Source organism: Megalobrama amblycephala, linkage group LG22 (genome assembly GCF_018812025.1).
Source record: "Megalobrama amblycephala isolate DHTTF-2021 linkage group LG22, ASM1881202v1, whole genome shotgun sequence".
NCBI classification, from domain to species: Eukaryota; Metazoa; Chordata; class Actinopteri; order Cypriniformes; family Xenocyprididae; genus Megalobrama; species Megalobrama amblycephala.
In genome coordinates, this window is record NC_063065.1 from 17980319 (window position 1) to 18006959 (window position 26641).

Consider the following 26641-nt stretch of genomic DNA (forward strand, 5'->3'; position numbering starts at 1 on the left):
ATTGCTTTGTCCATTCATTCATTCGTTTGTTTGTTTGTTTGTCCATTTGTTAGTGCAACAGCACTTTTAAAACATTTTTTTGGGGGTGGTTTAAAAACATTATCCACTGCTTTTCTCCCACATTTGCTGATTTGTTTGTTCATTCATTCGTTTGTTCATTTATTTTTTGATTTGTTCAATCATTTTGTTGATTCATTTATTAATTTGCTGATTCATTTATTAATTTGCTGATTCATTCATTTGTTTGTTCATTCATTTGTTGATTCGCTCATTAATTAGTTGATTCATTTATTAATTTAATGATTTATTCATTAATTTGCTGATTCATTCGTTTGTTGATTCATTAATTTGTTGATTTGCTCATTAATTTGATTCATTAATTAATTTGTTGATTCATTTGTTTGTTTGTTGATTTGTTCATTAATTTGTTGATTCATTTATTAATTTAATGATTTATTCATTAATTTGTTGATTCATTTATTAATTTGTTGATTCATTTATTAATTTGTTGATTCATTCATTAATTTGTTGATTTATTCATTAATTAGTTGATTCATTTATTAATTTAATGATTTATTCATTAATTTGTTGATTCATTAGTTTATTTTTCTTTGTTCATTTGTTTTAGAACTTTTGTTCTGAAGTTGCAGAATATAATTTTTTTTGCTCCCATCAATCCCTCTTTTTTTGCGCTCATTCATCTGGTCATTCATTCATTTGTTCATTTGTTTGTGCAACAGAAATGTAAAAATATTTATCCTTGAGTTTCATAAAAATCTTAATCCACTACTTTTCTCCCACATTTGCTGATTTGTTTGTCCATCTGTCCATTCATTCATTAATTCATTCATTCATTCATTCATTCATCCATTCATTCATTCATTGTTTGTTTGTTTGTGCACTTAGCACTTTTATAACATTTCTTCTGAAGTTCATTAAAATTTCATAAAAACATTAATATCCATTGCTTACACACTCACTAATTAATTAATTTGTTTGTTTGTTTGATCATTTGTTTGTGCAACAGCACTTTAAGAAAATTTATTCTGGAGTTACATAAATCATAATCCACTGCTTTGCTCCTACAATCGCTGATTTGTCTTGTCGATCGTTCATTCGTTTGTTCGATCATTTGTTCGTTCATTTATTGGAGCAATAGCACTTTTAAAACATTTATTCTGGAGTTGCATAAAGAATCAATATCTACTGCTTACACACTCACACATTCATTCATTTGTTTGTTTGTTGTTTGTTTGTTCATTTGTTTGTGCAACAGCACTTTATGAACATCACTCAGAATCACTCATTCATCTGTTAATTTATTTGTTTGTTTACTCATCTATTTGCAGATAGACACCATCGTAACCCTGGGTGGTCTTGGAGGCCGCTTCGACCAGATCATGGCCACAATAGAGACCTTGTTTCATGCCCAGAAGATGACGGATTTGCCTGTGGTGATTATACAAGACTGTTCTCTGGCCTTCCTTCTCCAAGAGGTAAACACTTCTCTCTCTCATTAGCATGTGCTAATCAGTGTTTGCACTTGTGTGCTTTTGACATCCTGATTGCGGCAATTAATGATCAGTCGTGATATTAAGCAATTAACAACTGCAGAGACACTTTGCTGCCTCTTCTCCGTTGTTTCCTGTTTGTGCACTTTTAAAAGGTCACAGCTCTGAATAACTTCTAAAAATACGAAAGATATCGCCAAATGCATTGTCAACATTTTCATACAACAGTACTATACCCAAATATAGCAAATAAAAGCATGTGAGAGATGCATGTGTGTACTTTATGATATTTTAGAGATGGTAATACAAAGACCAGCTCATATTTGCACATTAACAAAGCCCTTGTTTTTAAGTTTGCAAGATACTGTAATCTTGTTCGACTAATAAGAAAACCTTAAAGAATTGCTCTGGCTGCATTACTTTACATTCTGTATCACATTTAATCAAGCTCTGAGGCTCATAGAGAATATAAGATATTGAGATGACTGTCAAAATCTTAATCTGTCTGCTGTTGTAATGGGCCAGAAATTTAAATGAATGCATCTCAGTCTATATAAAAATGTCCTTGAATGTTTCAGTCCCCCATAAAGCAGACTTATAAAACATGAATTCAGTTCTGTGCTGCACTCATTTGCTGCTATTCTTGGCTTTTCAGAGACAGATCAGAATTAGTTTTGAATAGTCAAACTTTGAAGTTTGCACGACGCATTTCAAGATTAAAATAAAACATCTGCATTTATATATAGCATCTAACTTGTTAAATAGGTGGTAATTATGACTTCGTTCTCAGAACATCCAAGCAATTTTCGAGAGTATCTGCAGTTTTGGAAACTTTTACTTTCAAATAAGTCTGTGCATATATAGACTACAACACACCACTTCAAATGTGATAATTGAAATTATCACAATATTGAACAAGACTTGTTGTTTGTAAGCGAGAGCTGAGAACCACATTGCAAATGGTAGGTTGTCAGTGCCTCTGCAGGTGAGAAATTTGATTTCTCTCTGCTGGTCTGCAGTGGAGGATCATATCTGTGCATTTGAAGTCTTTCTTGGCATTCTAATTAGATAGTATTACACTAATAAAGACATTTCAATTTTTTTTTTATTTTTTTTTTTTATTACTCAATATTTAAGTGAGTGATTTATATATTAACTTAAAGAATTAGTTCACTTCTGAATGAAAATTTACTTACCCCCATGTCATCCAAGATGTTCATGTATTTTTTCGTCAGTCAAAAAGAAATTAAGGTTTTGTTTTTTTTTAAGATTCTTCTACATATAGTGGACTTCAGTGGGGTTCACCAGGTTGAAGGTCCAAATTGCAGTTTCAGTGCAGCTTCAAAGGGCTCTAGGCGATCCCAGATGAGGATTAAGGGTCTTATCTAGCAAAATGATTTGTCATTTAAAAAAAAAAAAAAGTACTTAATCTAATTTTCTCCTCCAACTTCAAAATCTTCCAATATCGTTGTTTTACCTTTTTTTTTTGTAAAGGGCATTTAGCTTAATCTTTGCACGATCGCTTTGTAAATACTGGATCAGTACTTCCGCCTACGTCACGCATGATCTTTGTAACGTGATTACATCATGCATGGGGATCGCAGAGCAGTGCACGACAAGCATTTGTGGTTAAAAAGTATATACATTTTATTTTATTTTTTTAGAAAATGACCAATCGATTCGCTAGATAAGACCCTTATTCCTCAAATAGGATCGCATAGAGCACTTTAAAGCTGCATTGAAACTGCAATTTGGACCTTCAACCTGTTGTACCCCACTGAAGTCCACTATATGGAGAAAAATCCTATAATGTTTTCCGCAAAATCTTAATTTCTTTTTGACTGAAGAAAGAAAGACATGAACATCTTGGATGACATGGGGGTGAGTAAATTATCAGGAAATTTTAAGTCAGAAGTGAACTAACCCTTTAATACAAAATATAGCTCACTCAAATACTGAGAGAAATAGTCTATTTGTTATTGGTATTTTTTTCATTTTGAATTAAATAAAATAAATCGGCATTTCTCTCAACTCATCCACCATTTAGGGCGGCTCTCAAACAGTTTTTATACAGAGACTCACCCACATTCTGTCACCTTCTCCTGCTCTTTTTCTCACACTTGCAGGGCAAGCAGCACCGGCTGAATGTGAACACCGGCTTGGAGGGGAAATGGTGTAGTCTGGTTCCTGTGGGCTGCCCTTGTCTTACCACCACTTCTGGGCTTAAATGGAACTTGGGTGAGTTGCACGCCTGTAGGCCACATGTCTGTCCACCCCTTCGCACACCAAAACACAGACATCCCTGAGGACCGTGTCTCAGCCTGTACCATCCTCTGTGCTCCATTTACATGGCCCTGTCCTAGATAGGAGACATTTATTAACCCTGACAGCTCAAATCTCCAGCAAACTCCCACTGATGTTACAGTTGATGCAGTTTGTCATGCCTAGATTTTGAAAGAGCTCACATTGTATTTTATCTTCTCAATGGCATTTGCTTTTGAATTGTTCATTTTGTTTCATAAATATGCTATTTCCTCCAGGGTTGGCCCATTGAGAGGAAGGCTCTCGCTGTTTAAACAAAAGGGCAAGAAAAGGGGACATTGGTTTTGTACTGTGTACTAGACCTACTGCACTGTGCAATCCATCTTCACATTAACATTAGACAGTTTTTACTTCCCTTTTTGAATTACATAAAGGAACATGGAGGATTTTATGCTTTTCTGATATTAAATGTGAAGTTTGTAATTGCTGTATGATCAAGATCACCAAAGTCTTGCAGAAAATGTGGTTTTCAAGCATTTTTAATATACACTACTTCCATCTGCCATCATTTAGAACAGATATTCTCAACTCTGGTTCACTTTTCTGCAGAGTTTAGCTCAAATCCTAATCAAACACACCTGAACAATCTAATCAAGGGCTGTGTCCAAAATCGCCTCCTATGCACTTAAATAGGGCACTGTTTGAAAGAACATCCATTTGTAGTGGTGTCTGAAACTAGAGATGCACCAATACTAAATTTCTTTGCCGATTATTCAGAATGATATCTACCGATAGTTTGGTTTTTCTTAAGGGGAAAAAAAAATCTCTCCCAAATAATGTTGCAAACTACAATATTAGAGGTTACAGTTAACAACAGAGGTATTATATTCAGCTGCTGTTTATTTTCAGATATAATAATTACACTCAAATAAAAACTGAAATGTATACAACTTAGTATCACATAAGGAAGTTTCCATAAGCACTTGTCTTCATGGCAAATTTGCACAAACGTATAATTAACAGTAAATAAGCTCCTCTCTAGTGTTTTTTTTTTATATGTAGATAGCTAAGGAACTGTCAACATTGGAAAACATTCCTGAGGTAAAAGTGACATGATGTGACATATTGTTCACAAGCTGTTTTATTGACGTCTTTACGCGGTTGAAACACAAATAGATTACATGAGACATGATACATTCTGGTAAGTTGTACAATATATTTATTTTTCTTTTTTTTTCTTTTCTTTTTTAAATTAAACATTTGAAAAATATACAAAACAAGGTGTCATCACTGGGTGAAGGAACAGTTATAATAATGGCAAAGTATACAGAAAGATTGAAAAAAAGAAAAGATAAATAAATAAATAAAAAATAAAAAATAAATTAATAGATAGGAATAGCATTAAGACATGTTTTCCTCCTTAAAGGTGCCCTAGAATTAAAAATTGAATTTATCTTGGCATAGTTGAATAACAAGAGATCAGTACATGGAAATGACATGCAGTGAGTCTCAAACACCATTGTTTCCTCCTACGTTACGTAACAGTCGGGGTGTACGCCCCCAATATTTGCATATGCCAGCTCATGTTCAATGGCATTACACAAGGGCAGCCATTAACGTCTGGATGTGCACAGCTGAATCATCAGACTAGGTAAGCAAGCAAGCAAGGAAAACAGCGAAAAATGGCAGATGGAGCAATAATAACTGACATGATCCATGATTACATGATAGTTTTAGTGATATTTGTAAATTGTCTTTCTAAATGTTTCGTTAGCATGTTGTTAATGTACTGTTAAATGTGGTTAAAGTTACCATCGTTTCTTACTGTATTCACGGAGACAAGACTGTCGTTATTTTCATTATTAAACACTTGCAGTCTGTATAATTCATAAGCACAACTTCATTCTTTATAAATCTCTCCAACAGTGTAGCATTAGCCGTTAGCCACGGATTACAGCCTCAAATTCATTCAGAATCAAATGTAAACATCAAAATAAATACAATACTCACATAATCCGACGCATGCATGCAGTATGAATGACGAACACTTTGTAAAGATCCATTTTGAGGGTTATATTAGCTGTGTAAACTTTGTTTAGGCACTGTTTAAGGCAAGCGCGAGCTCCGTGGGCGGAGAGCACGAGCAATTAAAGGGCCAGCAGCCCTGAATCGGCGCATTTCTAATTATGCCCCAAAATAGGCAGTTTAAAAAATTAATTAAAAAAAATCTATGGGGTATTTTGAGCTGAAACTTCACAGACACATTCAGGGGACACCTTAGACTTATATTACATCTTGTAAAAAACACATTTGATGGCACCTTTTAAAGTAGTCCAAAAAAGGGTTCCAGACTCTAAAAAATAGTTTATGTTTCTGTCCCATTATAAACCTGATCTTTTCCATTTTAAGTGCATGTAGCAAATAAAAAACCCATTGGCGTTAAGTAGGTGGAACTGCAGACTTCCAATTCATGAGAATCAATCGTCTGGCCAATAAAGTTGCAAAGGCTACACTATCAGCCTGCAGATTAGTTACTTTGATGGTGTCTGGTACAACCCCAAACACTGCCATTAGAGGGTTAGGGTCTATTGGTAAAGAGAGAACAATTGAAAAACACCTTAACACTCTCTCCCAGAAGTCAAACAGTTTAGGGCATGACCAAAAGGAGTGCAGTAGGGTGGCTGGTTCACTTGAACATCGAAGGCATGTTGGATCAAGATCAGGGAATATTTTATTAAGTTTAGTTCTGGACCAGTGAGTTCTATGCACTACCTTAAATTGAATCAGAGTGTGCCTAGCATTAATTGATGATGAATGTATTCGGTCAAGAATCATGTTCCAATCATGATCCTCAAATACTAGGTTTAGTTCCTCTTCCCGGAGCTTCCTCAATGGACCGGTTGAGGGGGAATGTTTTGTGTTAATTATCGTATAGATCTTAGAAATTGCCCCTTTCGTGGATTTGTATTGCACTAATATGTCTTCAAGAATATTTTGCGACATGCGCAAGGGGAACTGCTTATGAATAAAGCTACGTATCTGAAAATACCTAAATAAGTGAGAAGAGGGTAAATTAAATTTCTCTTGAAGTTGAGTAAAGGAAGCAAAAGTGTTGTTTATATATAACTGACCAATTGTAATTAAACCATGGTCTCTCCAAATATTAAAGGCCCCATCCAGTGAAGAAGGTGGAAAAGATATATTGCAGAGAATGGGAACAGTGAGACTAGGGTCTTTAAGGCCTAATGATAGTCGGAACTGAGACCAAATTCTCAGTGAATGTTTAACAACAGGATTTTTAACTACAGTAGTATGTTTGGAGGGGATGGATGTACCCAAAATTGATGTTAAAGTTGCTGGGTAGCAAGGGAAGGCTTCCAGTTGTACCCACTGAAATTTCTGAAAAAGTCATGTTGAATCCAAAATGGCATATTTCTTATGTTAGCTGACCAGTAATATGTTTGAAAATTTGGCAAAGCCAGGCCCCCCAGGCATTTTGGTTTCATAAGATGTTTTTGACTAATCCGTTTAGACTTATTATTCCATATAAAAGACAAGATATTACACTGCAGAGCCATAAAGAAGGATTTAGGAATAAAAATCAAAAGGCACTGGAAATACAAAAATTTAGGGAGAACACTCATCTTAATAGCATTCACCCTTCCTATGAGAGAGAGAGGAAGACAATTCGAGGACAGGAACAGAGATTTGACATAGTTGTGGAGAGGGCTAAAATTGGCTTTAAACAAATCTGAATGCTTGCGTGTGACCAGGACTCCCAGGTATTTAAAACGATTTCTAACAACTTTAAAAGGAAAGTCTGTGTATGGAATCTGAAGAGACACATCATTCAATGGGAACAGCTCACTTTCAGAAAAATTTAACTTATATCCTGAAAAACTACTAAAAGATTCTAAAAAAGAGAGAGTATGAGGAATTGAGGTGAGAGGGTTAGATAGAAATAAAAGTTGTACAATATATTTCAACATACCTTTGATGTTCATTCATGTTTTTCGAGATATAACTTGTATTGAAGAGGAAAAAAAGACTCACTCTCCGAGCTGCCCCCTGAACTGAGGCATTACAGCGATCTGACACGTCACATTTAAGAGCGCCAAAACGCCATTTGTTGTTTAAATTTCATGATAAAATGGGCAGAATTTGAAAACTGAAACTTTAATTCTTATCAGAAGTAATAAAGCACAAATCTTTTTGCGATTATTGGATGAAAGGTGCTACAAATAATATTTGATGTAGGAAAAAAAACGCAGACCTGGCAAAAAGAGCCTGCTTTAACTGTTAATGTGTTAAAATTCAACACGAGTGATTTTCTTCACACACAGTAAGTATGAGTTGCAGTCTGAACACGTCTTTCCGCACCCTTTTGATTGACAGGATATAATCAGCAGTTTTTAAAGGTGCCATCGAACGTTTTTTTTACAAGATATAGTCTAAGGTGTCCCCTGAATGTGTCTGTGAAGTTTCAGCTCAAAATACCCCATAGATTTTTTTAAATTAATTTTTTAACTGCCTATTTTGGGGCATCATTAACTATGCAACGATTCAGGGCTGCTGGCCCTTTAAATGCTCACACTCCCCGCCCACGGACCTCGCGCTTGCCTTGAACAGCATAAACAAAATTTACACAGCTAATATAACCCTCAAAATGGATCTTTACAAAGTGTTCGTCATGCAGCATGTCTAATCGCGTAAGTACAGTGTTTATTTGGATGTTTACATTTGATTCTGAATGAGTTTGAGGCTATGCTCTGTGGCTAACGGCTAATGCTACACTGTTGGAGAGATTGTGTTTATGAATTATACAGACTGCAAGTGTTTAAAAATGAAAATAGTGACGGCTCTTGTCTCCGTGAATACAGTAAGAAACGATGGTAACTTTAACCTCATTTAACAGTACATTAGCAACATGTTAACGAAACATTTAGAAAGACAATTTACAAATATCACTAAAAATATCATGATATCATGGATCATGTCAGTTATTATTGCTCCATCTGCCATTTTTCGCCGTTGTCCTTGCTTGCTTACCTAGTCTGTTGATTCAGCTGTGCACATCCAGACGTTAATACTGGCTGCCCTTGTGTAATGCCTTTGAACATGGGCTGGCATATGCAAATATTGGGGGCGTACACCCCGACTGTTACGTAACAGTCAGTGTTATGTTGAGATTTGCCTGTTCGTCGGAGGTCTTTTAAACAAATGAGATTTATATAAGAAGGAGGAAACAATGGAGTTTGAGACTCACTGTATGTCATTTCCATGTACTGAACTCTTGTTATTCAACTATGCCGAGGAAAATTCAATTTTTAATTCTAGGGCACCTTTAAACAATCGGCCAATGGCCGATAGTGATAATAATAGCTTTTATTGGCCGATACAATACATCGGTGCATCTCTTCCGAAACCATAGTGGACATTATCGAGTGCACTCATTTAATCCCATAATGCACCACAAAAGCACACATAACAAGAGTACAACTAATGTAGGCTGCATTTGAAAACTTAAGTAGCTGATTTCTTGCTTTGCTGCCTTATGACTCTGCAGGCAGAATTTGCGCATGAAGATAGCCTACCTCACGAAACTGATTTTGGACAGATTTCTGAGGCAGCGTAACGGTTTAATGATCTACTTTGGTGAGAACTAAACAACTATTTAATTACTACAGTAGTAATTTCTCGCTATAAATGACATCAGAAGTGGAAAATGTTGGTCAAAAACATAAATTTACACACAAACTGACCAGAAACCGCAACTTTAAGACACCATCTATCTTTTTCTAGCTCAACTATCACCGAATGGAATGCATAGGATTGTGGGATATCTAAGGCAGCAAAGGATACATCTATACTGCCTTCAAAAATCGATCAGATGAAGGTATAATCTCAGGAGACAGGAAGTGAGGCTAACATTAGATTTGCATGTGCCTTCCTACCTTGGAATGCGTTCTCCGAAGGCAGCATTTTTCAGTTTTCAGATGCAGCCATACACTCAACATTTAGAGAATACCCATAATGCACTGTGAGGTGAATTAATTCCCACGTCTCGCCAAAAGATGGCGCCCACAGCTGAATCATCTATCCATCCATTTTCCAAACCTCTGGTCCAATGTGGCTACAGCTTAATATCATTCAGGTATATTAAGGTTTATTTATAATTAAGGTATATAGATGTTAGTTAAATCTTTTCATTACTACTGGAGCTGCCAGTTTGCTAAGGGCAAGCACAAACTATGTAAAAGCGGCAGCCCATCTGGCACACTTACTCATTTTCATTCACTCCTTCAAATGGACTATATTAGTGGAGTAATAGTGAATTAGGGTATGGGGGCAATTCCAAACACAGCTAAGGCCTTCAGGATTACAAGAAAGTTACTGGTAAGTGAGTTTGATCAAGGTTGGAGCTAAACTCTGCAGGAAAGTCTACTTCGAGGGCCTGAGTTGAGAACCCCTGGTTTAGACAAACAGATGGTTTGAAGAAACTATGCACTTCACTTTTAAGGATTAACTTTACCTTTTTCTTTGAAGCTGAATCAAAACTTTGGTCATCTAAAAGCTTGTTTTTAGTCTCTGTAGTGGTTATGAAGGGTTGTAGCTCTGAGTGGGTGAAAGTGGGCCGCCTCCTACGTGCATTAAATGTTAAAGGTGTGCCAAACGATTGCTCTGACTGAAGACATTAGAGGGAATAGTAATGTAGCCCAACTGTTTGCCTTTGATCTGCTAATGCGAGCTGTCAACGAGAATAATCTCCAGCAAGGTTTCTGTGGAGGCTGGGGCTCGTTGTGAAAAAGGAAGTGCCCCTCCTCCTGTTAAATCCTGCAGAGGGCACAGGGGATGTTGTTGTGGTGGGACTGAAGTGACAGATACATGACTGAGAAATTCAGCTTTATTGTGTCAGCAGTGTGCCATTTCTGCCAAAAGTGAATTTTCCACTCAGTTGTGATGGAGCTGGACCGTAACCTTTGACCTTGACTTAAAGGTGCCATCGAACGTTTTTTTACAAGATGTAATATAAGTCTAAGGTATCCCCTGAATGTGTCTGTGAAGTTTCAGCTCAAAATACCCCATAGATTTTTTTAAATACATTTTTTAACTGCCTATTTTGGGGCATCATTAAATATGCACCGATTCATGCTGCGGCCCCTTTAAATGCTCACGCTCCCCGCCCGCGGAGCTCGCGCTTGCCTTAAACAGTGCATAAACAAACTTCACACAGCTAATATAACCCTCAAAATGGATCTTTACAAAGTGTTCGTCATGCAGCATGTCTAATTGCGTAAGTATGGTATTTATTTGGATGTTTACATTTGATTCTGAATGAGTTTGAGGCTATGCTCCGTGGCTAACGGCTAATGCTACACTGTTGGAGAGATTTATAAAGAAGTTGTGTTTATGAATTATACAGATTGCAAGTGTTTAATAATGAAAATAGCGACGGCTCTTGTCTCCATGAATACAGTAAGAAATGATGGTAACTTTAACCACATTTAACAGTACATTAGCAACATGCTAACGAAACATTTAGAAAGACAATTTACAAATATCACTAAAAATATCATGTTATCATGGATCATGTCAGTTATTATTGCTCCATCTGCCATTTTTCGCTATTGTTTCTATTCTTTCTATTCTTGCTTACCTAGTCTGATGATTCAGCTGTGCACAAATCTAGATGTTAATACTGGCTGCCCTTGTGTAATGCCTCGATCATGGGCTGGCATATGCAAATATTGGGGGCGTACACCCCGACTGTTACGTAACAGTCGGTGTTATGTTGCGATTCGCCTGTTCTTTGGAGGTCTTTTAAACAAATGAGATTTATATAAGGAGGAGGAAACAATGGAGTTTGAGACTCGCTGTAAAACCTGTAAAACACGAGTGATGATAAAACGGCTCAAAAAAGTTGTAGATGCAAGCTAAAACAGCATAGCTGCTTAAGCAAACGCGTTTTTATCTCATGTTTGCTTTTGTTAACACTATTGGTTAGGTTTAGTGTCAGTGGTACGTTATTTTCAAACATGAGAAACCTTTTAGCACCACAGTTAGGACATGTAATTTCTGAACTGCCACGATACATACAACAACTAATATTATTAATATAATATATGTTAAAGTACAGTAGTCAACATTTGAAGTGGATAAAAAAAGTTCATCAAAGTTGTCCTAAAAAGAAGGTTTTAGGACAACTTTGAAAGGTTTGAATTAGATTCACATTCATTTGTTTCATATAAAATTAAACATGGTTTTAGCGCCACCTACTGGACATTTCACTTTGAATATATCACAAAATGTGCAAGAAGTAACTTAAAGGGGCTCTATGTAAGATTTTTACTTTAATAAAGGATAAAAATACCCCGATATGTTTGCAGATATTTAGGAAACATTCTAAGTTCACCTACTTGTTTATCAGAAAAACATTGCTACAGCCAGATATTCTACTTTGAAAATTTGCGTTCCGTGTTGGAATGTCTGTCTTTGTTTTGGTCTGTGCGAAACCGTGTGCTGCCAGTTTATCCAATAGTATTTCGACATCACAGGTTGCCAGTTGGCGGAAAACACTGCATATTGTAGCCATGGAAACCAACAAACAAACTGGGTCAGAGAATCGCAGATTCTACCTGACCTAAAAAGCCTCTGAATCCATCTAAATATCTCTAATAAAATAAGATAAATCAACTCATCAGCTTACGGCGCGTAAGTCTCCTCAGCTTTCATTGTGAATTGTGCTCCCTACTGTTGCTGGCAACCCGCGTCTTTGAACGAGCGGGCCAAACAATATTTTGAATTTGGACTGCAGTACCTATTTTGAACACTGGGTGTCATTCTTACATAGAGCCCCTTTAAAACCATTTCACAAAAATGTCTCAACAGGCATGTTTTTTTCAATGAAACTGATTTGAATAAATAAATTTGCTTTTAGGTTCGATTATAGGCCATGTTATTTTTATTACTAGGTAAAATTCTATAATATGTTTCATTTATTTTTTTAATATATACATAAAATAATGCATACGTATTTGTTGAGCATTTTAAAATATATATAAAAATAATAAGTTAACAATAGTGTGCGGTAATGTGTACCAACAACTATAACAACTATGGCGACGAAAGCAGACTGCGGGTTGGCTTACGTCGACAGCGTCTGGGTCCAAAGTTGCCCTGACACACCAAACCGACGCTTGACGGCCAAGTAGCATATCCGTTCTGTGCCTGCGTAAAATGAAATGCCTTTCCATATCAGCAGGTGGGAGTAGCTGAACAGCCAATCAGAATGATCAGATGGCCGTCGAATCGGCCGACGACGACCAACTTCAGCCGACTTGGTGTGTTCCGAGCTTTAAATGAATGTCACAAACAATTATATTTTCTATATCTCATAAAGTGTTATCTATATTACTTAATAAATGAACATCACAAAGAATTATATTTATCAACTAATTTTTAAATTAGTAAAAAAAAAAAACTGTTCTACAAACAGGCAACATTTTCAAAGTGAGATTTAAAGAAGCTGCATGCCAACTGAGACGGCCTCATATACATTTTGAAAAAGAACAAGTAATGAACAGAAAAATTATATAACATGCATATTTGTCGCATCTCTTGGTGCTGTTTATTAGTCTTGTTTTGTCTCATTACACTCAGCTCTTCCCAGACTCCCTTGAGCCTTGTGCGTGATAACGAGAGAAACATATTCTGAGAGATAAACTACCAGTAATCACTTTTATAATTTCCTGAATTAGCTTGAATAATTCTGTCTTTTGGGTTTAAGAAATATCTAATACAATGGAGAAAAGTTTGTAGACGGGTCTTATTTTTTAATATTAAGAGTAAATATAATGGAAATGTATCACAGCACACAATTTCTTTTCATTTTAGCAGATTATTAGTTTTTGAAAATCCAGTTTTGGTGATTCACTCCAGATATCTTGTTTATATGCTACAGGAATGAGCTTTATTAAACAGCTTTATCAAACACTGATAGCCAGTTAATATTTGCTCTGATAACTCTTTGAGGAGAATGGTGTTATGTGGAGTTAAGTTGATGATCTAAGCAAATACTGATTGTTACACAAGCTTGTTCAGTCAGATATGACTGTTTTCTCTTTAGATTGAACTCTGGAATGTAATAAAAAAAATTATGTAATAAATATATACTGCTGCATTTATACTGGTAATACTGGTAATTATATTTGTGATATACAGTACAGTCCAAAAGTTTGGAACCACTAAGATTTTTAATGTTTTTAAAAGAAGTTTTGTCTGCTCACCAAGGCTACATTTATTTAATTAAAAATACAGTAAAAAACAGTGATATTGTGAAATATTATTACAATTTAAAATAACTGTTTTCTATTTGAATATATTTCACAAAGTAATTTATTCCTGTGATGCAAAGCTGAATTTTCAGCATCATTACTCCAGTCTTCAGTGTCACATGATCCTTCAGAAATCATTCTAATATGCTGATCTGCTGCTCAAGAAACATTTAATGTGTACAATTGTACAAAATATTTGTGTACAATATTTTTTTTTCAGGATTATTTGATGAATAGAAAGTTCAAAAGAACAGTGTTTATCTGAAATCTAATCTTTTGTAACATTATAAATGTCTTTACTGCCACTTTTGATTGATTTAATGCATCCTTGCTGAATAAAAGTATTCATTTCTTTAATTTCTTTTCAAAAAAATAAAAATAAAAATTCTTACTGACCCCAAACTTTTGAACAGTAGTGTATAATGCTACAGAAGCTTTGTATTTCAGATAAATGCTGTTCTTTTGAACTTTCTATTCACTTTCTATTTCTATTTAACTGTTTTCAAAATTGAAAATAATCATAAATGTTTATTGAGCAGCAAATCAGCATATTAGAATGATTTCTGAAGGATCATGTGACACTGAAGACTGGAGTAACGATGCTGAAAATTCAGCTTTGCATCACAGGAATAAATTACTTTGTCAAATATATTTAAATAGTACACAGTTATTTTAAATTGTAATAATATTTCACAATATTACTGTTTTTTACTGTATTTTTAATTACATAAATGTAGCCTTGGTGAGCAGACGAAACTTCTTTTAAAAACATTAAAAATCTTAGTGGTTCCAAACTTTTGGACTGTACTGTATATACAGTACTGTATATCTTGGCTCATCAAGGCTGCATTTATTCAATCAAAAATACAGTAAGGACAGTAGTATTGTAAATTATTACTACATTTTAAAATAACTTTTCTATTTTAATATATTTTAAAATGTGAGTTATTTCTGTGATGACAAAGCTACATTTTCAGCATCATTGCTCCAGTCTTGACATGATCCTTAAAGGGTTAGTTCACCAAAAAATGAAAATTCTGTCATTAATTACTCACTCTAATGTCATTCCACACCTGTAAGACCTTCATTCATCTTCGGAACACAAATTAAGATATTTTTGATAAAATCCAATGGCTCAGTGAGGCCTGCATTGCCAGCAAGATCATTTCTTTGTTCAATGCCCAGAAAGGTACTAAAACATAATTTAGTTCATGTGACTACAGTGGTTTATAATATTAATATTGAACCACTGTACTCACATGAACCGATTTAAATATGTTTTTAGTACCTTTATGGATCTTGAGAGTGGAAATGTCATTGCTGGCTATATCTTAATTTGTGTTCTGAAGATTAACGAAGGTCTTACGGGTGTGGAACAGCATGAGTGTGAGAAATAAATGAAAAAAAAAAAATTAGCAACTTTATTCAACAATATCTAGTGATGGGCGATTTCAAAAAACTGCTTCATGAAGCTTCAAAGCTTTACGAATCTTTTGTTTTGAATCAGTGGTTCGGCGCGCGTATCAAACTGCCAAAGTCATGTGAACTATTGAAATTTTAAAACACTTATGATGAAGCCTCGTTTACTGAAATCACGTGATTTTGGCTCTCTGAACCACTGATTCAAAACAAAAGATTCGTAAAGCTTCATGAAGCAATGTTTTGAAATCGCCCATCACTAGATATTGTTGAATTAAGTGATTAATTTAAAAAAGTATTCTCGTCGTTTTATAACATTAAGGTTGAACTACTGTACTCACATGAACAGTTTTATATATGTTTTTAGTACCTTTCTGGGCAATGAAAAAGGAAATGATCTTGCTGGCAATGCAAGCCTCACTGAGCCATCAGATTTTATCAAAAATATCTTAATTTGTGGTCTGAAGATGAACAAAGGTCTTATGTGTGTGTAGAACGACATGAGGGTGAGTAATTAATGACAGAATTTTCATTTTTGGGTGAACTAACCCTTTAAGAAATCATTATAATATGCTGATTCAGTGGTCAAGAAACATTTCTTATTAGTGTTGAAAACAGCACAACTGCTGCTATATATTTGCATTTCTACTTAGTAAAAAACTCACATTTTAATTATTTCCAATATTTCATGGATTATTCATGACCACAAAAGTATTTACTTAAACGCTAGTGAATATTTCTATATAAGTGCTGGAGTGTGTGAGTTTAGCTTCTCACAATAGCCTGAGGCTGATGTACAGTTAAGCTCAGCGTAAGAGATTTCTGCGTGTTTTCACTGGAGTTACTCCATCCAGTGCTTTCTCCTGGGAAAAAGACCTGCCAAGACACTTAACCTTAAGCAACTTACCACCAGCAGCTAGATGACACTAAACTCTCATAAACAGCTCTCATACACACACATAAGACATGGAAGATGTGTGTAAATTGAGAGGAGATCCAGAGTATATGTTTATAAAACCTTTGGGAATATATTAATGAATGCATAATGGAAAAAATGCCAAGGTGAGGTAATCATGATGAGCTGCCAGCAAGGAGAAGCACCACAACTCATGACTTGGATCACATGTATTACAGTTATTTGAAATAACAAGCCACAAAATGTTCAGCTGCACTAAAGGCATGACTGCTGTTTTCTCTGAAAGTGTTGACCTGCTCTTACTCAAACTGAAAACTGAGAGCTTGCAATGTTATGTTTGTTGGTGAAAGTAAAATTAAGAGGCTGTTGACCTCTGATCACCAGTGCTCAGTCCATAGAAAGACAAATTTGTTAATTTTCTGCTGGTCATACCATCATAGCAAATCACGACTTGATACTTTGATGATTGATGTTTTCTTTTTTTTTTTTAATATGGAATGCATTTATTATGTTTAAATATGAATCGTAATATTTACTGCACTATATGCTATTTTGCCCTAATTGTGGAAAACTGTTTTTTTTTTTTTTCTGGCAAAAGAACTACTTAGGATTCGCCATTATTTTCTGTAGAGACTTTGTGAACTTCTTTGGTGTTTGGAAAGTTTGAGTTTGCTGTTGTACAGTTAAGACTAAGCACTATGAATTTCATATTGTTGCATGTTCTGTGAGCTTTGTGGCTAGGGAAATACCCATAAGCCCTTGTGATTTGAATAATTTGTGTTTTAGCTCAAAGCATGGTGACATGTGGGGGGGATGTGTAAATAATTGCTAATTAGAATTCATAACTGCTTTAGGTCTATTTAGTGCTTTTGATGAAGTTTGTTCTAAGTAGTTGTGTTTAGTGATTAAACCTTTATAGCGAAGAACCCTTATAGCTTTCTAAGATAGCTTTTGGTCGCTATACCACTACTCACTGGAATAAAGTAGCTTGTTACAGGAAAAACTGCAGCTGACAAAGTGTAATTTAATTAGTCTGCAACACTGTATTGCTACTGTATGCTAATCAGGCTAATGTTAGCCTATACTGCTAATGCAAAGTGATAATAGCTTGCTTTGGTGTTTCTTGCAGGTATTTCTCACCTTATCTTGTAAAGCTGTTGAAAGTACATTTTGTTGAATTTGCACAATATTGGGGATAAAAAATAACACCCATCAACACTCTTGACAAAATTATTGTTGGGTTGTCTACAAATAGGACTCATGTAACAGCAACTACATCTTCAAGAAAGTTCACTAAACTTTAACACTAAATTTTTAAGTGGTAACTAAGTTTTCCACAACTAATGGCTCATTACACCAAAAACAATATTTATAATGATAACTATGACTACAAAGGTTTATTAAAGGTGCCCTCGAATAAAAAATTGAATTTATCTTGGCATAGTTAAATAACAAGAGTTCAGTACATGGAAATGACATACAGTGAGTCTCAAACTCCATTGTTTCCTCCTCCTTATATAAATCTCATTTGTTTAAAAGACCTCCGAAGAACAGGCGAATCTCAACATAACACCGACTGTAACAATATTTGCATATGCCAGCCCATGATGTTTCCAACATTATGAAAGGAATTACACAAGGGCAGCCAGTAACGTCTGGATCTGTGCACAGCCGAATCATCAGACTAGGTAAGCAAGCAAGAACAATAGCGAAAAATGGCAGATGGAGCAATAATAACTGACATGATCCATGATAACATGATATTTTTAGTGATATTTGTAAACTGTCTTTCTAAATGTTTCGTTAGCATGTTGCTAATGTACTGTTAAATGTGGTTAAAGTTACCATCGGTTATTACTGTATTCACAGAGACAAGGGCCGTCGCTATTTTCATTTTTAAACACTTGCAGTCTGTATAATCCATAAACACAACTTCATTCTTTATAAATCTCTCCAACAGTGTAGCATTAGCCGTTAGCCACGGAGCACAGCCTCAACTTCATTCAGAATCAATGTAAACAATATAACAGTAAACAATACTCACATAATCCGACGCATGCATGCCGCATGCATGACGAACACTTTGTAAAGATCCATTTGAGGGTTATATTAGATGTGTAAACTTTGTTTAGGCACTGTTTAAGGCAAGCGCGAGCTCAGTGGTCGGGGAGCGTGAGCATTTAAAGGGGCCACAGCCCTGAATCGGCTCATTTATAATGATGCCCCAAAATAGGCAGTTAAAAAAATTAATTTAAAAAAATCTATGGGGTATTTTCAGCTGAAACTTCACAGACACATTCAGGGGACACCTTAGACTTATATTACATCTTGTAAAAAAAACGTTCGATGGCACCTTTAATCATTCTAATTCTATGAGAATAGCGAAGTCCACTCTACAGCTATGGCAAAAAAGTTGGAGGATTAAATGATTGTTCGGAGCATTTGACTGAAGATTGTTTAGTAAACAAGGAACAGTGTAATCGAGAATTCGCAAAGAAACTTTTGTTGAAAGACGAAGAAGCCAACTGTGTTGCGTCTGACAGCAGCTGCATCAGAAACTGTAAGTAAACAATTTCAGAATGCTTTAACTGTAGAGAAAATATGGTTTATAAAATAGTTTTATATGCATAGTGTTTTAAAAACACTTACTTAAGAATCATTTTCACACAGGAATTAGCACAGACCTTAAATTCATTGAAAGTGTTTGGGTTGTGCTGGAGTAGACTTCACAGAGTGCTCACCTCTTGCATTGTCAATGAATTTAAGGTCTGGACTCAGGTGCCAATTAATTGCAAAAAACTTGAGATTATTTGTAAACCTCAAGGAACATATTAAAGGGTTAGTTCACCCAAAAATGAAAATTCTGTCATTTATTTCTCACCCTCATGCCGTTCCACACCCGTAAGACCTTCGTTAAAGGTGCTAAAGAGGATCCTTTCGTCGACTTAGAAAAACAAAGACTGTTAGTGAGTTTTTGAAATGAGCGCATGCGTAAGAACAACCCCCCTCCTTCACAGCTCAATTTGAGGGAACGCCTCCCAAAACTCGTGCACAAGTATTGGAACACGAGTGTTTACCTCCGGCATTCGCTGTGTCGTGTTTTTTTAATTCATTATGTTGGACTCACCGCAGGTAACTCATTATCTGCAGTTGTTACTCCTGTCTCCTGACAAAAACATTGCATGGGGCGCCTGTAGAGTGTGGAAAGTTACTGGAGCGCACAGCCGCGCACATCTCTCACAAGGAACGTCATGGCAGTGATTGACAAGCCAGAGGGCCAATCGTTTACGCGATGATCGCGTAAACTATTGGCTGATGTTTTTAAGGCCCTACCTCGTGCACAGATGATGTATATTAATATTATTCCTTTCAGTGCACCTAATAAATAGTCTTTTATCAGTTAGTAAAGACAGTTTCAAGTAATATTGCAAAAATGTATAAAACAAAACATCCTCTTTAGCACCTTTAATCTTCGGAGCACAAATTAAGATATAGCCAGCAATGACATTTCCACTCTCAAGATCCATAAAGGTACTAAAAACATATTTAAATCAGTTCATGTGAGTACAGTGGTTCAATATTAATATTATAAAGCGACAAGAATATTTTTGGTGCGCCAAAAAAAACTAAATAACGACTTATATAGTGATGGCCGATTTCAAAACACTACTTCAGGAAGCTTCGGAGCATAATGAATCAGCGTGTCGAATCAGCGGTTCAGAGCGCCAAAGTCACGTGATTTCAGCAGTTTGGCAGTTTGACACGCAATCCGAGTCATGATTCAATACGCTGATTCATTTGTGCTTCGAAGCTTCCTGAAGCAGTGTTTTTAAATCGGCCATCAATAAAAAAGTTGTTATTTTGTTTTTTTGGCGCACCAAAAACAATCTCGTCGCTTTATAATATTGACATTGAACCACTGTACTCACATGAACCAATTTAAATATGTTTTTAGTACATTAATGGATCTTGAGAGAGGAAATGCCATTCCTGGCTATGGAGGCCTCACTGAGCCATTGAATTTCAACAAAAATATCTTAATTTGTGTTCTGATAATTAACGAGGTCTTACGGGTGTGAAACGGCATGAGGGTGAGTAATAAATGACAGAATTTTGATTTTTGGATCAACTAACCCTTTAAAATTTTAAAAATAAATTGATTTCATGACCCCTTTATAGAGCTCGAGCATTTAAAAATAGCAGACGACAAAACTGCCATGCACACTTACGATAAACAATGTTATCATCCATTGGTATGGACGCAAATACAATTATCGTTATAGTTATCATAGGTTGTCTTTCTTGGTGTGAACTGGCCTTAAGACTATACTAATTACTTAATTTGAAAAGCCTCTAGAAGTAGTTACTAAAAATTGATCAATTTTAATCAAATCCTCATATCCACATATACAGAATACCATATGTATCATTTTGATCTTTTAAATGAGAGTAGAGATTTCGAAAATGTTTCTTAAGAGACCAGAAGCATTTCTGCTACAGCTGAGTCATTGATTCAGAGCTTTTAGCTGTAGCGCCCTTCTCTAGTGGACTTATGCTTTTTTGGGGTTATGCTTCATAACAGTGCTCATTCAAACCCATTCGGTTCAGCTTTTGTAACGCAAGCTGGGATATTGCTTCCCTCCTCTTCAGCAGCACCTCTGCAGATGATGGCACTTGCAACAGAAGCCCTGCTAACCCCAGACTGTGACACATCCAGCTCAAAGCAATGCAGTAGAGACCCTTCAGTATCACATGGTCAAGGTTCCTGGTGCTTACTGGATCCGATTTTTGTGTCCACTAAAAAGCACGCTTTGTCTGAGAGATGTCATTGACGGCAGTGTCTTCCCAGAGGTTATGGGTAATTCATTAAAGGCTGTTTAATGGATGCCCGCTGTGGCCCTGAGTGATTTAGAACCTCAGACTCTCATTCTTGGTAATAGCTGCAGAATGGCATGACTTTACGGCCCATTACTATTCTGCTCCCTTGATATTGCTGTAGGGAGAGATATCAAGGCCAAATATTAAAGTTAGTTATCAGGCCAGGGAAAGAGCCGCATTTCGAGAGCGTAATCATGGCATCATTTTGATTTTTGAGAAGAACTTTGTAGCACTTAAAGGGAGTCTCGCTAGCACCTGAAGAAGCCTATAAAAATTAATATCGGCTCAGTCATGTAATGCTGCTTGTATACTGTTCAAATTCACTTTGATGAGCCTTTGAAAACAGTTTTGAGTCCTTAAAGTCACATGACAGATGAGTGTTTTGATGTTGAATGTCCTTTTCAACTGCCTGTCATACTGAAAAAAAATGTTGGGGAATTTACTTTGAAACTGTAACTTGCCAAGCTGTAATTTAAAGTAACAACATCGACCCTTCTTACTGAACTTTTTGACTGCAAACATGTTTAATATAGTTTTAATATAAATCTTGCAAAAGAAAGAAACGTCCCTTTTTCAGGATAGTTTGCTTTAAAGATAATTTTGTAAAATCCAAATAATCTTTCCAGCCATTGATATTGATGGGTTTTATTTGTATTTGTGTTGTCTTTGTCGAGGGAGGATTAAATCTGCAGGTAGTGGAAGCAGAAAATTATGGGGTGCGGGCAGACTTCCTTCTGTTCGTGTGAATCTTTAAAGGACGTCACACTGTTCTTCTCAGAACGCCTCAGCGTGAGTTCGTGTAACTGAGAGCGGATGGGCAAAAGCTTGACATTTCAACCATTTGAAAGCTAATGCCACTAAGTGTTTCTGGTGAAAGTAATATTGCTTTCTTTTCTTTTATCCAGTCCTATCGTGGGTGATGTCATTACTTTCCCAACAGGAAATATAACTCTTAAATTTGTTGTTCACATGCTGTCTTCTGCAAAAGCGGCAAAAGTAGTGATTGTCTCTGTTAGTTATGAAGGCCTTGAAGGTGGGTCGCAGTTTTATAACATACCGTAATATGCCGTTTTGCTCTTTGTTTAGCATATGATAGATCTGGAATGTCGTCCGGACTGAAACCGTGTTACGATCCTGTAAGATAAATTACCATGAACCTCTCAGCAGGGTGACGTAGAATAGGTGTCGGTTGGGTGTTTTTACAGAAGATCGGTCAATGTGAATATTTATTGTGATTACTGTGGTTAAAGCGGGGCATTTATAGCTTTGCTGTCAGATTTTAGTTATTACCATAAAGACCTCTGAAGGACAGAATCTACTTAGTGTGTTTTTTCATCGCAGGTAGATGAAAGGGCAGCTTGTCTCCATTTTGCTTTTATTCACTCTCTCTCTTATGCTCACTCTCCCTCTCATCACCTTCTCTCTCATTTTATTTTGTTCTTTGGCTTTTCCCTCAGCCTCCCAGTGTCTCAAAGAAGAGAATAAAGATTGGCTAAGGGGAAGGGAAGTGAAGTGAGTCCTCAACAGGAAGAGTGGTTCGCTGGACTAGGGCCAGAGAGAGAGATTTTGTGTCAGTACATTATTCCCCTTATCACATGGCTACTTACTAACTAAACAAACAAACAAACAAATAAATATTGAATTATTTATTTTTTTTTTTTAATTTTATTTTAATTATTTTTATAATTATTTTTTTATTTTTGTGGTATTTTATTTAACTGATTGTTTTCTGCAATGGACTATTTTTCTTAGCCATATAAAATAATAAACTAATAATAAAATCAGTTATTCAATTTTAAATAACAATATTTATACTATAACTAAAATATTTATTTTATTTATTTAATTAGTTAGGCAGTTAGTTAGCTAGTTAGTAGCCATGTAATAAGAGATAACGTGCAGTCAGCTGATTTATATTCCCTTCAGGTAGCCTTTAGCAGTATAAAATAATAAACTTGTAATAAAATAATCTGGTATTTAAAGAAAAATCAACTCAAATCATTATTTTTTTTATTTTTTCATTTTCAATGTAATAAGATATAATGTACAGTCAACTGGTTTATAGTTATTCCTTCCAGGCAGCCTTTAGCAGTATAAAATAATAAAATAATAATAAAATAGTCAGTTATTTTAAAACAGATATACTCAAATCAATATTTATTTATTTGGTAAGTAGCTGTGTACACTAAAAAAAAAGAAAAAAGAAAAAGAAATCCCCGTAAAATTTACAATAAAACAACAGCAGCTGTGGTTGCCAGAACTTTACCGTAAAAAATACGGTAGCAACGTTTTAGGTTTTACAGGACAGTATTTAGTTTACTGTCTATTTTACAGTTCAAAACCGTATAATTTAAAGGTTTATATTGTAATAATTACGGTTCATGACTGTTTTTTACACACTGTAAAAAATGTTACATTTATGGTTAAAAAAAAAAAATGTATTTCATTAACTGATATAATGTTAATTTACCAACCTATTGAATTACTTATATCTGTTTTGTACCTTTTGTAATACACTTGACAACCACCAAACACAGTGTTGATGAGTCACATGAGAGAATGAAAGTTCATCACAAGCAGGTTTTCCAAAAGCTGAGAAGGACAATACCAATATATAGAAGGTGCACACAGTGTCATTCACGCAAACAATAAACACCATCATGGTAGCACATGAATTTTTAAAAATCCAATAAACATTCAAGGTGCCCTAGAACTTTTTTTTAAAAGATGAATGTGTTTGTGAAGTTTCAGCTCAAAATACCCCATAGATTTTTTTTAAATTCATTTTTTTAACTGCCTATTTTGGGGCATAATTAGAAATGAGCCGATTCAGGGTGTGTGGCCCTTTAATTCTCATGCTCCACGCCCCAAGAGCTCGCGCTTGCCTTGAACAACATAAAAAAAGATCAAACAGCTAATATAACCCTCAAAATGGATCTTTACAAAGTGTTCGTCATGCAGCATGTCTAATCGCGTAAGTACAGTGTTTATTTTGATGTTTACATTGATTCTGAATGAGTTTGAGGCTATGCTCCGTGGCTAACGGCTAATGCTACACTGTTGGAGAGATTTATAAAGAATGAAGTTGTGTTTATGCATTATACAGACTGCAAGTGTTTAAAAATGAAAATAGCGACGGCTCTTGTCTCCGTGAATACAGTAAGAAACGATGGTAACTTTAACCTCATTTAACAGTACATTAGCAACATGCTAACGGAACATTTAGAAAGACAATTTACAAATATCACTAAAAATATCATGATATCATGGATCATGTCAGTTATTATTGCTTCATCTGCCATTTTTCGCTGTTGTTTCTTGCTTGCTTACCTAGTCTGTTGATTCAGCTGTGCACATCCAGACGTTAATACTGGCTGCCCTTGTCTAATGCCTCGATCATGGGTTGGCATATGCAAATACTGGGGGCGTACATATTAATGATCCCAACTGTTACGTAACAGTCGGTGTTATGTTGAGATTCGCCTGTTCTTCGGAGGTCTTTTAAACAAATGAGATTTATATAAGAAGGAGGAAACAATGGAGTTTGAGACTCACTGTATGTCTTTTCCATGTACTGAACTCTTGTTATTCAACTATGCCGAGGTAAATTCAATTTTTGAATCTAGGGCACCTTCAATTTAACAACATTACTTGTAGCATAAAACCCTAATGTACATAACTGATTAGGAAAAACTAAGAATAAACAGAATTATTTCAACAAAAATACATCAAATATGAAGTGTCACGCAGGGAATTGTGGGAATTGTCCGTTAAAATCACTATCATTTTTTACGTTGCTAAAAATGTATCAATATAGTGGGCAGGTAAAAATCTGTGACCGGGCCAGTGAGATATATATATATATATATATATATATATATATATATATATATATATATATAAAGCCCTTCCTCACACACATACAAATACAACATTTGTGTAAATGACAAGAAGCCCATTCTCTCACTGCTCGAGTCGCTATGCACAGCAGTTCATCTGTCACCCCTTCTAGAGCAAAAAACATGGAGATTGTGGGTTGGAAGTCGTGAAGCCCATTCGCGTGGAATAATGGGTCTCAGATACCTCTACTCCATCTCCGGCAGATCGACCAGCATCAGGGACTGACCGCAGAGAGGAAAACCATGCAAGCATTAGCCATTCCAGTGTAGACAGGGGGTGCATGGCTGGAAACATTAGTATAGATGTAAGAGGAAATTGAGACACATGGGAGCCATCTCTGAATGTGTGCAAGCTCGCGCGTTTGAAATGAGAGTGTTGGGGAGGAAATAGAAGCGAATGCCGTTTACAAAAGAGGATTTATATTCCCCGCACAGATGGACACACGCGCAGCTATTCTCACGGCATGCTGTGGTGATATTTTACCAAGACGAAAACCTCTGTTTTTGTAGGTGGCACTTGAGATTTGGTGTATCTCCATGGTGAGAGTGTGAGATGTGTTATACTCTGACACACATGCTGATAAAAGATGTATTGAGTTGAGCTGTAGCCTAATCAGTCTCAGTCGGCCAATTTTAGCAGAGCTTGATCATGTCTTATCCAGTCAGATAGTAAGTAAGTATAGCTTTATTTATTTAGCACCTTTTAAAACAGTTACAAAGTGCTGTACAGAAGAGAAATACACAGAAAATAAGATAGTAAAATGACTAAAATCACATAAGATAAAAATAGACATAAGATAAATCAAGGAAAGGCCCTAGTGAATAAATGTGTTTTGAGATACTTTTTAAAAGTGCATAGTGAGTCAATTGTTCGTAGGTTGTCGGGAAGAAAGTTCCATACCTTGGGACCGAAATGCTAAAGGCTGACTCACCGATTTTTAGCCATGTTTTTGGCACAACCAACAAATTACTATTTGATGTTCGGAGCAATCTTGCAGAAGTATATTTATTCAACAAATTAGAAAGGTGTATTGGGGCAGTTCCATGAAGATATTTAAAAACTAATAAGAGGAACTTGAATTCAATTCTGAATGATACAGGCAGGAGTGAAGGAGTGTTGGAGTAATATGATTTCTAATTTTAGAGCAAGTTAGCATTCAAGCTACATTCTGAACTCTTTAACCTCTTTTAAGTGTTTAATAGAGCTCTTTTAAACACTTACCCAGCAAAAACGCTATTGCAATAGTCAAATCTAGACGTAACAAATGCATGAACAAGTTTCTCATTATTAGAAGGGGATGTCACAAAGTTTGGAGTTGTTTCTGAGGTGATAATATGCTGTTTTAGTAACAATGCCAATATGTTTTTTTAAAACTGAGGTCACTGTCAAACATGATTCCTAAGTTCTTGGCCTGATTACTG

The 26641-nt window shown here is 35.6% G+C and overlaps 1 protein-coding gene across 2 annotated transcripts in view; it reads left to right on the forward strand.

Moving 5' to 3' along the window:
* The window catches only part of tpk1 (thiamin pyrophosphokinase 1), a 92876-nt gene that overhangs the window by 50144 nt on the left and 16091 nt on the right, over positions 1 to 26641 (forward strand). Inside the window, exons 7-9 of one of the 2 annotated variants that reach the window (XM_048174333.1) lie at positions 1350 to 1496; positions 3638 to 3749; positions 4052 to 4256. In XM_048174333.1, the coding sequence (XP_048030290.1) occupies positions 1350 to 1496; positions 3638 to 3749; positions 4052 to 4065 (273 nt within the window). In that variant the 3' untranslated portion in view covers positions 4066 to 4256. Of the gene's footprint in view, positions 1 to 1349; positions 1497 to 3637; positions 3750 to 4051; positions 4257 to 26641 lie in introns of those variants that run through there. The other variant, XM_048174332.1, reaches the window with a different exon arrangement.